This window comes from Hibiscus syriacus, unplaced genomic scaffold (genome assembly GCF_006381635.1).
Source record: "Hibiscus syriacus cultivar Baekdansim isolate YM2019G1 unplaced genomic scaffold, ASM638163v2 tig00110954_pilon, whole genome shotgun sequence".
Lineage (NCBI taxonomy): Eukaryota > Viridiplantae > Streptophyta > Magnoliopsida > Malvales > Malvaceae > Hibiscus > Hibiscus syriacus.
Window position 1 is genome coordinate 1,234,313 of NW_024062931.1, and position 14,439 is coordinate 1,248,751.

The 14,439-nt window shown below is 34.7% G+C and overlaps 1 protein-coding gene across 1 annotated transcript; it reads right to left on the reverse strand.

The window, feature by feature from the left end:
• Positions 1 to 3,069: 3,069 nt before the first annotated feature.
• Positions 3,070 to 3,769, reverse strand: LOC120148206 (17.5 kDa class I heat shock protein-like). Its single transcript, XM_039161376.1, has one exon. The coding sequence runs from the start codon at positions 3,699 to 3,701 to the stop codon at positions 3,225 to 3,227; it is 477 nt and encodes a 158-aa protein (XP_039017307.1). The 5' UTR covers positions 3,702 to 3,769; the 3' UTR covers positions 3,070 to 3,224.
• Positions 3,770 to 14,439: the final 10,670 nt, after the last annotated feature.

Genomic DNA, 14,439 nt, shown 5'->3' on the forward strand with positions numbered 1-14,439 from the left:
AGAAACAGGCAATATTTTAATTCTTTTCTTATTGCTTGAACCACAGCTTTTTATCATATCCAGATAATTCAGATTTCTTTCATGACGAATCTCATGGGGTAATATTTATTAAGAAGAGAAAAAAAAATAAAAGAACTCCAATTTTAATTCAACTGTGGCGAATCTCATGTAATATTTATGTAAGTGGCGATGTTTTATTACATGAACGACCTTGATGGTGTTAGTACTATCTCAAACTTTAATACTTAACGTTATCGATTTAGTCACTGAAATACTTGCAATCGAATCCCTTAACTTCTACGACATTATCAATTTAGTCACTGTTTTATTCAACATGTCTTCTTTAATAAGGCAATAATATATATCATCATCTAAATGGTCACGCAACGAGGAGCTCAAGTTTTGAACCTAAATCCTCTGTTTTAAACTCCAATGCACAACCACTCCTTGCAATTGAAGTAAAATACGCTACATTGACCTTAACAAGTTCTTGCTAACAAAACTGCAGTTGAATCGGATCCGTAATGACTTTTAACACAAGTCAATCATTCATAATGAGGATGTTGGCAGATGCACCAACAAAGAAAGACAATAATATCTTGTACATGAATCGCCATTTTCAGTCTTGGAGGGAAACCACAAAATACAGTGAATATGGAGACGGTTTTAGGTCAAGAATTTAAATAGCGTTTGCGGTCGCGTCGCGTTTATCGTGGTTGCGGACATAACAGATGTCATCGCGGTCACTACGGGTGTCGCCGTCATGAATTTTTTTAAAATTTCGCACAATTTATCCTAAAATATAATAATTATAATTATAATGTTAAGGAGTGACCAAAATAGTAACAATATGAAAGTTTAATGAGTAAATTGAAAAAAATTTAAAGTTCAGTGAGTAAAATAGGAGATATAAAAAAGTTAAGTGATGATTTATGTCGTTTACCCTAATTAAAAAGAATAGAAAATGGGAGTAACTAAGTAAGAGTGGAACGAATTTTTTTCCTCTTCTCACTTTTTCAGGGGTTTCTTACTCTTCTCAGGCAGGAGTTTCATTTTTCTCCGATTTTTTACTCATCGTCTCCTCCCCTATTTCTTCTTTGGCCTCCACTCTTTAATCGCTTATTTTTCCACGACTGAAGTTTGATATATTGAGCACATCTCTTTCTCTTTGGCCTCCCATGTTTCTACTTGTTCTTTTTTTTAAAAAAAAAATTGTTGTACAAAGGGGATAGCGTCTCGTTATCGACGTTATTTATCATTAAATGATAAATTACGGCCGTAAAGGACCGCTATTACCCGTGATTTCGCTACCCACCGTGATTTTTTCGAATATCGGTTTCCGATGATGGCGCTACCACGAAATAGTATTTGAATCACTGCTTAGGTGGATAAAAAAATATTTTTCTCACTAAGAAAGAAAAACTCAAATGGAATTACAGCTTCATATTAATTATTAAATAGCCTGTCATTATAAGAAAAAAGATCTTTCCAATATCTCTGTAATCGTTTTAATTAAGAAAATACTTTCAAGAGAAAACCAATTTGATAAGCAAAACAAAGAAGTGAGAACAAAACAATGGCTACATTCATTGTCTTTTGAAGATTCTATGACCCGTTTCTTTTGCCTTTTTTTTTCCAAGTCATACAAGTACCACAATTTAATCACAAAGAAGTAATTATTACCTAATGTGATTAGTTGATAATTATGAGAAATAGAATTTTACTTTTTTTTATAACCATACTGATCGACTAGTCTATATCAAATATTACATATGTCCATTATTAGTAACACTAGTGCCCTAATTTTATTTCATTCACAATGTTAATCCGAACTCCTAAACTTACTTAAGAAATTTAATACCTAGGCAAACTGGTTGTTTGTAGAATTTTACTCTATTCAGTTAAAAGGCTATTGCATTACTCTTTCGCGGCAACCTCCGGAGGTGGAGCGGGCTGCGGTAGCGGGAGGCTGGAGGTTGCCCACTAATAAGTATTTTTGCTGCATTAGGAAATGACATTAAATTATAAGATTCTAAGAATCCAAGGTTCCCACTATCCAAATTTCAACTGTAATAAACAATAAATTAAGATTTAAATAGCAGTCCATTATTATAACAGCATCCGTTATTTAACAATAATGATATCACTCAATTATCTTCACCGTTTCATTTTAATCGCCAAACTATTTTTTTTTTCTTTTCAAAATCATCACAAAACTAACGTTTTTATTTTGTTTTAGTGACCAATTATTCACAGAAATTTCTTTCGCTTTGGCAAATGGTTTCATTTTCCGATCTTCATTACCATCATTTCTGGGTTATCGGACAATGATCACATGGAACCTTGCTTTATCTATGAATTCCTAGTGGCTCTGATATGAACTTTGGTTTGCCATATAATAGCATTAATGGGTTCGATTGCATCATCAGTTTAACTTTTGTCTCTATTTGTATAGATATTCAATATCTTAAAACATTATCTTTTGCTGGCTGTCGCGTCCTATATATTGAAGTTTAACTCAAAAATGTCCTCTCACTGCAAGTCATTGCGAGTATGAGAGTTATGATGACCAGAGACTCTAAAACGTTCAAACATTTTCATCTGTATTATCCATTTTCGCCCATGGGAATAAATTGAACCATTTACGCATTTTGCTCTTCTCTCTTGCAAAATACAATTCTCCATGGATGATATCTCTAAGTCGATGCAACAAATAAATGTGGCTAAAATCGATCCCCAACCTTTGATTTGCAAACACTCCGCTTCTACATTCCCGTTGCAACATTCTAATTTCAGGAAACCATCCCTTTGCTCTATTATTACGGTATTTGTGCTCCCCTCATGATATATGTGCATAGTATGTAATTATAGTTGTCTTTGTTCTTCATATCAAATACACCATATCAAGTTTCTGTCTTCTCTTATAATAGGCTGGGTGTTTGTGCTGGATGCTATCTCTAATTTAAAAACACATAATAGGTACTCAAAGAAATTGAGTTTATCTGCCAAAATTAGAATAACTTAGAACCAATATTGATTATGTTTCTGGCAATCTCTTAAACACTCGAGTCGAATCATATCATCAACATTCAGGTAAAATTTTATACAGTATTCAACCCTACAATACTCAACCTTCGAACAGAACAAAAACAGAGAAAGCAATCAACACGCACGCAGCAAACAGATCAAACATCTCTACATGAACATGCGACAATGTCCCAATTTTAACCAGAAATTTCAACAGATTTGATCTCAGCTTTTTTTACCTCAACCTTAGGGACAGTAACAGTAAGAACCCCATTCTCCATCGAAGCCTTCACATCATCCATCTTCACATTCTCCGGCAACCTAAACCTCCTCGAGAACTTCCCGCTACTCCTCTCCACTCGATGCCACATGTCCTTCTTCTCCTCCTTCTCCACGCGCCTCTCCCCGCTGATTTGAAGCACCCGATCGTCTTCGATCTCCACCTTCACTTCCTCTTTCTTCATCCCTGGAAGGTCCGCCTTGAACACGTGTGCGTTCGAAGTCTCCTTCCAGTCCACACGGGTGTTGACGAAACCGGAAATTTCTCCGGAAAGTAGAGGTAATGATATAAGCGTCGGGGAATCGAATTCCTTGAATGGATCCCATAAATCCATCGAAAATGGGTCGAAAGAGCTGTTGCGTCGATTGCCGAAGAAGTCTGGAATCATTGCCATTCTAGAGCTGAAGCGAGCGTTTGGATGCCGAGAAAATTGTTTAGTAATTTTTGTTGATGTTTCGAAGGCCAACGATAAACTGGGTTTATATAGCGAGGAAAGGAATTATCTAGTAAGTTCGAGAATAAACTTCGAAATGTGAAAGTTACGGGCATTGCAGTTAAAGTGTGGAACAAGCATACGCCGGATTTGCTAGAACCTTCTGGATAGCGGTCCTGGGCTTCAGTTTGTTTTTCTCATAAGCTGTTTCAAGTTTGAGTTTTCCATATGTAGATTTTTAGTTTAAATTTTATTTTGATTTAGGTCTTAATATATTTTAGTTGTTAGTGTGATTGTTTGGATTTAAGATTTAAATTAATTTTTCCTTATAAGCCGTGTTATAGACTGTAAAAAAGGTGGTTTGAACCATACGACGAAGTATTGGTATTTTTTATGTCTTAAATTTGATTTTATTTTTTGTGATTTTTTATTTAGCATTCAATTCATTTTAATCCTACGTATTTCACTTATCAATTTGATTATATTTTATTTATTTATTTGTTTTAATAGTATGAAATTTTGTATATTTATAACAGGGGCGGTTGCACTAAGCTCTCATAGGGGTCAAGTGCATCATATTATTTTAAAAAAATAGTTATATTTAGCTTAATGCGTTAAGAAAAAAATTACAAACCCATTATTTTTGAAAAATGAAAATGAAAATTTTAGATTTTATTCTTAAATTTATGAATCGCCACTGATTTAGAATGATACTTACAGAAAACTTAAAGAATAAAAAGCTACTCGTTGGATAGGGTATTTCCTATATTAATGACTATTAAGGCTAAATGGTTAGAAAATGATGTTAAAAGCTACCATGAACTACATGCAATGATCATGAAATATATTAGTATACTATAGAGATTAAATCACGAATATCAGTCGATGGAAAATTTTGAGATTACCTTGGCAATATTTTCTAGGATTTTGAATCAACCTCTGCCGTTGCTGCTGAACTTTGAGGTGTTGTAAAAGGTTTTAAACTTGCGGGGTTATATAATTTTGAGAAGATCCAACTGCAGATGGATAGCTCGGATGCTTTTGGACTACTTAAGAATGCATCTTCTGATAGTCCTTATTCCTTTGTCCGTGAGATTGCGATGTTGCACGGTTAAATTTGGTTTGTCGACTTTATTTAAGATTATCCGATGCGAGACGAATGTGGCAACAAATTTTCTAGCAAAGATTGATGGTAATAGCTCAACGGCTCTCGTCTATGCCTTTCTTATGTGTGATAGCTGGGGTCTTGCTTTGTCCGTCTAAAACGTACGGAGTTCATTTTTTAGTTTTAACCGAATTATTCGACCGAATCGAACTAATTTAGTTAATTTCGTCGGGAAACAGTTAATATTTTTTCGATATTTGATTAACGGATAATTCGATATGAAACCGGTTAATTAACTAAATTAACTGAAGTTATTAAATATTAAATATATTTTAAGCTAAAACTCATTAAGAGTTGAGGCCCAATTATTTTTGAACCACATTAGATCATTAAATTATTAATACCTAATTAAATTTTAGCCTAAATAAAAAATACTTCTATTATATTCAAATTAATCTAAGTAATTTTTTTGACTAATTCGGTTAATCGACCGAAATAACCAAATTTTATTCGGTCTGGCTAATATATTCAAAAAAATTCGCTTAGATTAATGGTTAAATAAAAAAGTCTTATTAATTTGGTTAATGGAAATTCGGTTCGGTCGGTGGTGAAATTAACCGTTTAAACACCCCTACTGAAACATGCTTAAATTATTCGATGAAGCTCATTTTCAATTTAAAAAAAATAAAATTTAATATTTTTCTATTGGGTAAATTATGTGTTTAGTAACTAATTTGATATGTTTTAGTACTTTTATTTTTTTTAAATCATACCTAAAATTTAGTTTTTATTTCGTTTTAGTACTCTGTTCAAAATTTAACATTAAATTTTGAAAAAAATGAAAGTTAAAGGTACTAAAACAGACCAAAACTATAGTTTAGATACTAATCATGTTAAGTTTTTTACGACGGAGTACTAAAATGAAATAAAAACTAAACATTAGATATGATTTTTTAAAAAATGAAAGTTTAGATACTAAAACAAACTAAAACTAATAGTTTATATACTAAATACATAGTTTAGCCTTTGTTATAAAATAGTTAAAACAATTCAATATCAATATATCTACATCTTTTTTGTGAATGTACAACATTTTTTTAATATAAAGATATGAAGGATGAAAAATAAGGCGCTTGTAAGAAGGCGCTTGAAATTACATTCTACTAATTTTTACCACGACATCGATCTGTGTCAATTCCTCTCCTCTCCTCTCATCCCTCTATTGCATCTCACTGACGGCTTGAATTCATCATCACACATATCACACGGATCAACCTCCCTACTCAACATTCCACACTTCTCATATAAATATCCCACTATTTTTGCTTAAACTTGTAAGAACACGTCTATTTCGGTTCTTTGAAATATTTCATTTGTTCAAGCTTCACTCCTTTAATAGAGGTAGTAATGAGATATCAGTCTAAAGATGACACTTCTAAGTGCTCGTGTGAAGTTGACTATAACAAGTGTTCCTCAACTCTCTTAGTCTATTATCCACCAATGCTCCTTAATCTAAACCTTAGGCATTACCGCCTTTATTGAATTACCTAAACTCATTTTTCTTCATTCATTTTTTTTGCTCACCTTATTCTTTTCTTTTTTCTTTGTTTTTTGTATTATTATTTTGTCCCTCTCATTTCTTTCCCTTACCTCGGGAAATTCATCGCGTCACAATTAATGTCACAGTTTGAATATAACCACTTCATAAAGCTTAGACTTATCTCAATAGTTGTTTGAAATTACCTTCAAGTTATCAGCTTATGCTTTCAGCGGAATGGCCCCGTTTAATTTTACTCATCTATCACTATTTTTTAACCTTTTGAGTAATCGACTTCAAGATTTCTTAAGGTTGTTGAGAAGAACCTGTTATAGTCTAGGTGTCGTTGATGGTCAGAAAAACCTTATCTTTAGAGTTTGCTTCCCAAGCAACTAACCTAATACTAAGTTCATCTATTCCACTATTTCATCTAAGAAGATTATAGTCATCATTGAGCGTTCCCAACAGAAAGTCTAATCAGTTTTACCACCTCATATGCAAGATGCCTCATTTTTTCATCTCTTATACATACATGAATGCCAAACCCTTTGATCATTTCTTCATAGGAAGAGAAGGCTAGCTTAGTCCCTGCAAGAGAAGGGTATGATGTTTGAGTGTTGGAGTAAGATCAAGGGATCTTGTTTTACGAGTATTCAATCTTGCCATTTTCCCAAAGGTCGTAACCTTGATTCTCAAGGGAGCTTTTAATTCAAATGATATTAAAAGAACTAAAAGACTAAAATTTAATCATTGCTCATAAACTTAGAAGGTGATATTTTTATTTACTATGTTCGAATGTCAAGTGACTTACAAACATTTAAACATAGAAAGAAGGGAAGAAAACAATTTCAAACAAGATAAGATTTTTTTCATGCCAGTGCAACAAAGCTTCATGGTAGATGCAATGACTCCCAGTTAATTTGCATCAGGATGCCCTATCATTCATTGAACGTCCATGCCCCTGAATTGATCAAGCTCTGGACCTTATGCTTTAACTCTCCACAATTCTAAGTAGTGTGACCCGAACTTCCTATGCGGTAGCTACATATGGTGTTCACATCGTAATATTCAAGATATGGAGGCTCTTTTGGCTTGGACTAAACATGAGTCACAAGATTCTTCTCAAACAATATTGGAAGTAATTATTTATAGGTCATTGGAATTTGGATCAAATTGACTCTTTTCTCGTATCATCTTATGAGGCTTGACCCTGTAACTAGCTGAATAGGATCCCACCATACTGATTTCAACTTCTTCCTTGGTGTTAATGCTACTTGTGCTCCTCAGTTTACCATTCTTGATAGCACTTTCAATCATCTCTCCACATATAACGACGTTAGAGAAGTTCTTTGTTGCAACCAATAGCATATGGTTGATATAAGGAGATTTTAGTCTGTCGATGAATATAGTGTTAAACTCCATTTAAATCATTGGTAGATGCACCTGGAATACGACGTCCCTCCATCGCTATGCATATTATCGAAAATTCTCGTTATGCTTCATTTCCATGTTTTGTAGTGTTGTTCGATCAAGGGTCATATCTGTCATGTGTTTATATTAACCCAAAAATGCATGGGCCAGATCATTCTAGGAATGAATCTGAGCCCTTTTTAGCTGATTATACCACTTAGAAGTAGGTCTAATCAAACTATCTTAAAAATAATGAATTAACATTTGATCATTATTAGTGTATCCAGTCATCATTCGAATAAATATCGTGAGATGAAAAGAAGGTTAACTAGTTCCATTGTACTTTTCAAAATTGGGCATTTTTAATTTGGGTGGGAGTTCCAGGTCGGGAACCAAGGCTAACTCAGTTGCATCCATTTCATTTTGGGAGCTTTGTCCTCTCATTCCTTTGAAATAATCTTTACACTAGCTCTTCAAGCTCTCAGGGGTCTCGTTCCACCTTCCTGATAGTAGAGAAACTTCTCAGGTGAAATAATTATCTGTAGAGCTCTTTGTTCCATAACGGGCTCAAGAAGCTTTGCAGATGAGAAAGCCTTCTATTTACCTTTTGCTTGATTGAGCCCAACCAACCTAGCTGCAATCTGGTCAACCATGTTGGCTTGGTTTTGCAAGATGCAATCCATAGTGTTCTTTTATGATAGTCTAATTTTTCTTCCCAATCTCGTTGCATTCTTTGGATATTCTCTTGCAATTCTTCCTTCAATTGCTCAAATCTTGCTTCCATTCTCAATGTTGTCTCACGTGGTTAGGACTACTTTCATTGAACCCTCCACGAATTAATCCCATGTTCTCATGATAAATGTATGCAAAAAATATTTAAATAAATGCAATGCAAGTGCGAAATACAAATATGCAAATGCAAATGCAAGCGACATTGATCCAACGATGAATATCATAAAATAATTTTCATAAAAGATAAAGTTTTTACATTACAAGATAGTACATTCTACAAACATATTTTTGCTTGGACGCTGGGTTTGAAAAAGTCTACGCTTCGTCTCGGAGTTTCGTCCTTGAAAATTATGCCCCTCAAGCACTTTATGACTTATCTTAGTTGATGCCTCTACGGTGCTGGAGTCACGCTTCACTCATTGATGATTAATGGTAGAACAGTCGTAGATAAAAATCTAGTACTGCATCACTTCTCGGACCAAGGGATCAACTTTCAAATCTTCAACGCGGATCTACCAGTCAACTCTTGTGCACAATCTTCAAGCGAGCTTCTTCCTTATTCTCTTTCAATAGCCATCAGTGCATGTCTGTATATGCGACTGCTTGATTGAAAACTTTTATCTCTCCTTATTAAAATTTTCCACTTAAATATTCCCTTACGGATCAACGCTTTCGTATATGTTATGATGATGCGATGCAAAAAAAGGCAAAAAATGACACAAAAATGAGTTAGTACAAGTAAGATAATTAGTAGAGATAAAAATGATATTCAGGGATGAATATAATACATACCTCATCATGTTATCTACCTAAACATGCTTTTATTAAATAGAAATATTACCCATACATGCTTTCTACCCTGCATGCTTTATTTTGAAAAGCAAGTCTTAACCGCATAATATCTAGTTTGCATGCTTTCATTTGAAAATTTTTATTCTATGAATTTAAAGCAAAGGTGAAGGTTCAAAATCATTCCACTTTTTGTACACTTATTTCAACACATACTGAAGGACATAGGTTCGGTATGGCTCTACCTAGGGTGACCAACCTAGGGTTCACTATATGTATGGTTTCAGCTCCATGGAAGAGGGTACTCGAATTGTCCTTGATGTTGGTAGACCTTTGGACTGTCAAACCCTCAATCCTCACCCATTACAGGCTTCAAACGGAACAAATTCAATTTGAAGGGATCCACTTCCCTGTACCTATACAAGGAAATAAATTCACACTGAGGTATAGGGCTTGTATCCCAGAGGTCAATAGCTATATCTCATACGGAGTATAAATTCACCACGAAAGCATAGCGTTCACCCCTACTTAATTAGGACGGAGCTCGGGTATAGAGCTTAAGACATGCCAATGCACATGGCTTGTATGAGGAGGAACATATTACCTTTTGACAAAAACAAAACAAAGATAAAAGTACATTCGAAAAGGAAAATCCAATGAAGTTGTAACCATGAAGTCAAACATCAGTACAAGTATTTACATAAAGAATGAATAATAAATTAACCAATGTTCAATGAAAAGGATCATAAACTAGTTATGTAACATCCCAAAATACGGGTTAGTGACCAAAATTGTAAAATTTCAGAATATGGTGATTAAAGTAGAATAGTTTAATAGTTTAATGATTTGTTCGGAAATATTTCCTAAAAGTGTATAGTAATAATCCAAAGAATTAAAGGGCAAAATGGTCATTAGACTTGAAATTATAATTAAATGATATATATATATATATGGATAAGGATGGGAGATTTTTTCCAGAAATCTCTTCTCTCTTTTCTTCTTCATTTTCTCTTCTCCACGTGTGAAGCCAAGCAAAGGTAAGTTTTCTCTTGAGCTGATTATGTGCTGAAATTTAAGTTTAGTTTTGATTATTAGATGCTAAGTAAGATTAAGGAAGGATTAATTTGCTTTAAAACAACAAAATGAAGAGTTTATGAGGATTTAAAGATTTGAAGTTTTTGAATGAAATATCGAAATAAAGTTTATATTGAGAATTGGAAGTTGAATTTGACTTGTCATCAAGTCAATTAAGGGATAAGAAGTGTTAGAATAGGAATTTGAACATGTTGCAAAACTAGTATAATTTTTACAATTACATAGGAATGACTAGATTTGAAGTTAAAGAAGTGATTAGCGAATAGAAATAAGTTTAAGTATGTGTATTAAAGTTAAGAGTATTAAAGGAAGTGAAATAGGAAGGTTTAAGCTGAAATAATGTGATTTTCGAGCTCAAAATGAGATTTCTGGGCTAGGGGAATCGGTACCCATTCAAGGGGAATCGATTCCCCCTCAAACGAATATGAATTCCAGAATGCTAGAGGGGAATCGATACCCCCAGGGGGGGAACCGATTCCCCCATAATAAAAAAAAAAGAGAAGAAAGAAGAGAGACTAAACTATTAATCTCTTAAATTGGTAGGATATTAGAGGTTAATTTCAAGACTTGGGCATCTGATAATCATCTTGAAAATTATGCTTATGTAGATATTGAACGTGACTTTGCTTCAAAGTAAACGAAGGGTTAGAATTGATTCAATTCAAACAAGGCTAAGGTGAGTGCATGTGCATAACAGGATTATGTTAGTATATTCAGTTTTAGAACTGCGATAAGTCTAGATTTAATATCTTGATACATGATTCATTCAATATTATTAAATATGATAGGAATTCATACCATATACATTATGGGATATACTATGCAGATTGTGGTAAGTCTATGTTCCAGATTAGAGCTTATATATGAATGAGTTACGAGATATCTATATTAAGTATATGAAGTGTGTGTGCTGTGTTTGTTATGGTTTATATGTATGAATGAGGATATGTATTGACATGTTACAATATATATATATATTATATGAGTTGTGTAAATATGTAGTTAAAATGTTTGATATGATTTCATAAGAATATGAAATAAGAAGTATGAAAAGGACATAAGAAAGAATATGAAATATACAGAATATGAATATGAAATCATATGAGGGATGACATATATGTATGTATGTATGTATGTAATGGTTATATGAAAAGGTATAGGTAATAAGATGATCATATGAACATGTGATAAAGAGCTATAGAAAAAGAAAAATGTGATATGATGTATGAATATGTAATAAGGTAAAAGACAATGCCATGATATGAGTTATGAGAACTGTAAGTATAGTTGGTATGCCAAGAGTCAAAGAACTACCTATGTCTTTCGAGACATATGGACAGTATACCTATGTTCTAAGGAACATATGGATAGTTACCGAGGATCTTTATGACCTCTGGACAGTTACCGAGGATCTTTATGACCTCTGGATAGTTACCGAGGATCTTTATGACCTCTGGACAGTTACCGAGGATCTTTATGACCTCTGGACAGTTACCGAGGATCTTTATGACCTCTGGACAGTTACCGAGGATCTTTATGACCTCTGGACTGTTACCGAGGATCTTTATGACCTCTGGACAGTTACCGAGGATCTTTATGACCTCTGGATAGTTACCAAGGATCTTTATGACCTCTGGACAGTTACCGAGGATCTTTATGACCTCTGGACAGTTACCGAGGATCTTTATGACCTCTGGATAGTTACCGAGGATCTTTATGACCTCTGGACAGTTACCGAGGATCTTTATGACCTCTGGATAGTTACCGAGGATCTTTATGACCTCTGGACAGTTACCGAGGATCTTTATGACCTCTGGACAATTACCGAGGATCTTTATGACCTCTGGATAGGTCCTTCGGAAAAATTCATGGAGCTGTGGGAACAGCATACGTGTGCACAATCTCATAATACTCGTATACCTTGGGTTCTCAATAGTGCATATGGGCTTAAATAAGACATAACGAGGATGTATATAGTTGTATCTTAATATGGTATTATTACGATTTATATTGGCTCATATGTGGTATAATAAATGATGGTATGATAGTATAATTGTGTTTGGATAGTAGACGACATGTTTATATTTTAATAATTCTTTATTATGTAATTATGCCTCACTAAGTCTATGACTTAGCGTGTAAGTGTTTTTACACGTAGGTTTCGAAGAGCAGGAGAATCAAGAATAGGAATTTGCAGATCAACCTATCTCTACTCAGCGATCAGATTAGAAGTAAAGTCACAGTAGGTATTTTGTTGTATGTAGTGTGTTGGCATGTATGAACAGTGTTAGTTCAAATGCTCTGATTAGTTTTGTCTTGTTTTGGTAAACTCGTGTGCAGTGACAATGTTATTTTAATAAAAGTTTTAAATTTCATTGGTTTTCGTTAAAAGATTAAAGTTTGAAAAGTCAATGTGACACCTCAGACTTGTATCCGGGTCGGATACGGGTTGAGGGTGTTACATTTAATGGTATCAGAGCTACGGTTTAGTCGATTCTCGGCATAAACCGGGGTTCATAGTGTCTTAAAAAGTGTTCATGCCAACACAGTAGTAAGAACTTCTGATCTGATACGAATAATGAGTATGTTGTTTAGCTGATAGAAATGTTTGGTTATCTCTTATTAGATGTCCGGACAAGATAGCTCTCGGGGTGAAGCGAGAGATGATAGATTAGCTGAAAGTAGTAATTCACCTGCCCTGGCCAGGCAAGGTGAAGGACAGGCACCCTCTGGAGTGCCTGTACAAGATCAAAATGTATTTTTCAGGACGTTGGGCACTATTTTGACACGTTTCCAAACCCCTGCATCCTCAACGCAGAGGATTAATATAGCCAAAGAGTTAAAGGGATTAGGAGCTCCAGAGTTCAAAGGTGAAGCCGAAGAAGGTCCTATTGTTGCGGAACTTTGGCTTAATGATGTAAAGATCATGTTAGAGGGACTCCACTGCTCTGATATGGAGAAACTAGATGGGATGGTCTCTTTGCTCCGTGGGCAAGCGAGAATCTGGTGGACGAATGTTATTCATAGGATGCCAAATGATCAGAAAACATGGTATTTGTTTTTAGAAGAGTTTAAGCACAAGTATATAGGAGATCAGTTCATCCGGGAAATGAAGCAAGAATTCTTGAATTTGAAACAGCTGAATCGCACTGTGTATGAATATGAGTGTGAATTCAACAAGTTAAGTCGATTCGCGGCCGAATTGATTCGGACAGAGAAAGAAGCATGTGAGTGGTTTGTTGAAGGACTACGACCAAGGCTAAAAGAGATGTTGATTGTTTTGAATTTGTCCTCGTTTCAGGAAGCAGTAAATCGTGCTAAAGCTCTAGAAAGAGCTCAGAACGAGCGGTTTGGGGATCAGAAAGCTCAATCTTCTAAAAGAACGGGGGCTTCGTCGAGCTCTGTACCACTCAAGAGAGGTAGAGATTCTGGGATCCAATACCAAGTAAGGTCTGAATCAGTGGTATCCTCTGCTAGAGGATCAAATCAGATGAGAGTTAGACAGACTCAATTAGGAAAGTCTGGTGATGGAAGAGCACAACAGAGACACTGTCAGATTTGTGAGAGATATCATGGTGGGGCATGTAGAGTTGAATCTGGAGCCTGTTTTCGATGTGGGGAAATAGGACATTTCCTGAGAGATTGTCCACTGGGGACAGGAAAGCCTGTGCAGTCGGAGCGATCTGCTTCGATATTCCAGAGAGGACGGGGTAGAGGTAGAGGAAGAAGTCAGACAGAATTTTCTACTCAACAAGAAATGCGCTCTACGGCTAGAGTATATAATCTCAATATCAGTGAAGACAATGAGGATCCAGAGATAATAGCAGGTATCTTCTATTGTACAGTAAATGCTTTATGATATTAGTTGATAGGAGCTTGTATAACCATATAAGAGTAGAGAATGGGTAAGAGAATTGAGAATTTAGTTAGAAGGCATTTTTTTTAGAAATAGTGTAGTGATAATTCCATTAAGGTACAATGCTAAAGTAAACAAGATATGTTAGAAGTATTACATTCGAATTCAGGGAATT

Bases quoted from the DNA above. Each gene is read 5' to 3' on its own strand.
- LOC120148206 (XM_039161376.1), bottom strand. From the start codon at position 3,701: ATGGCAATGATTCCAGACTTCTTCGGCAATCGACGCAACAGCTCTTTC.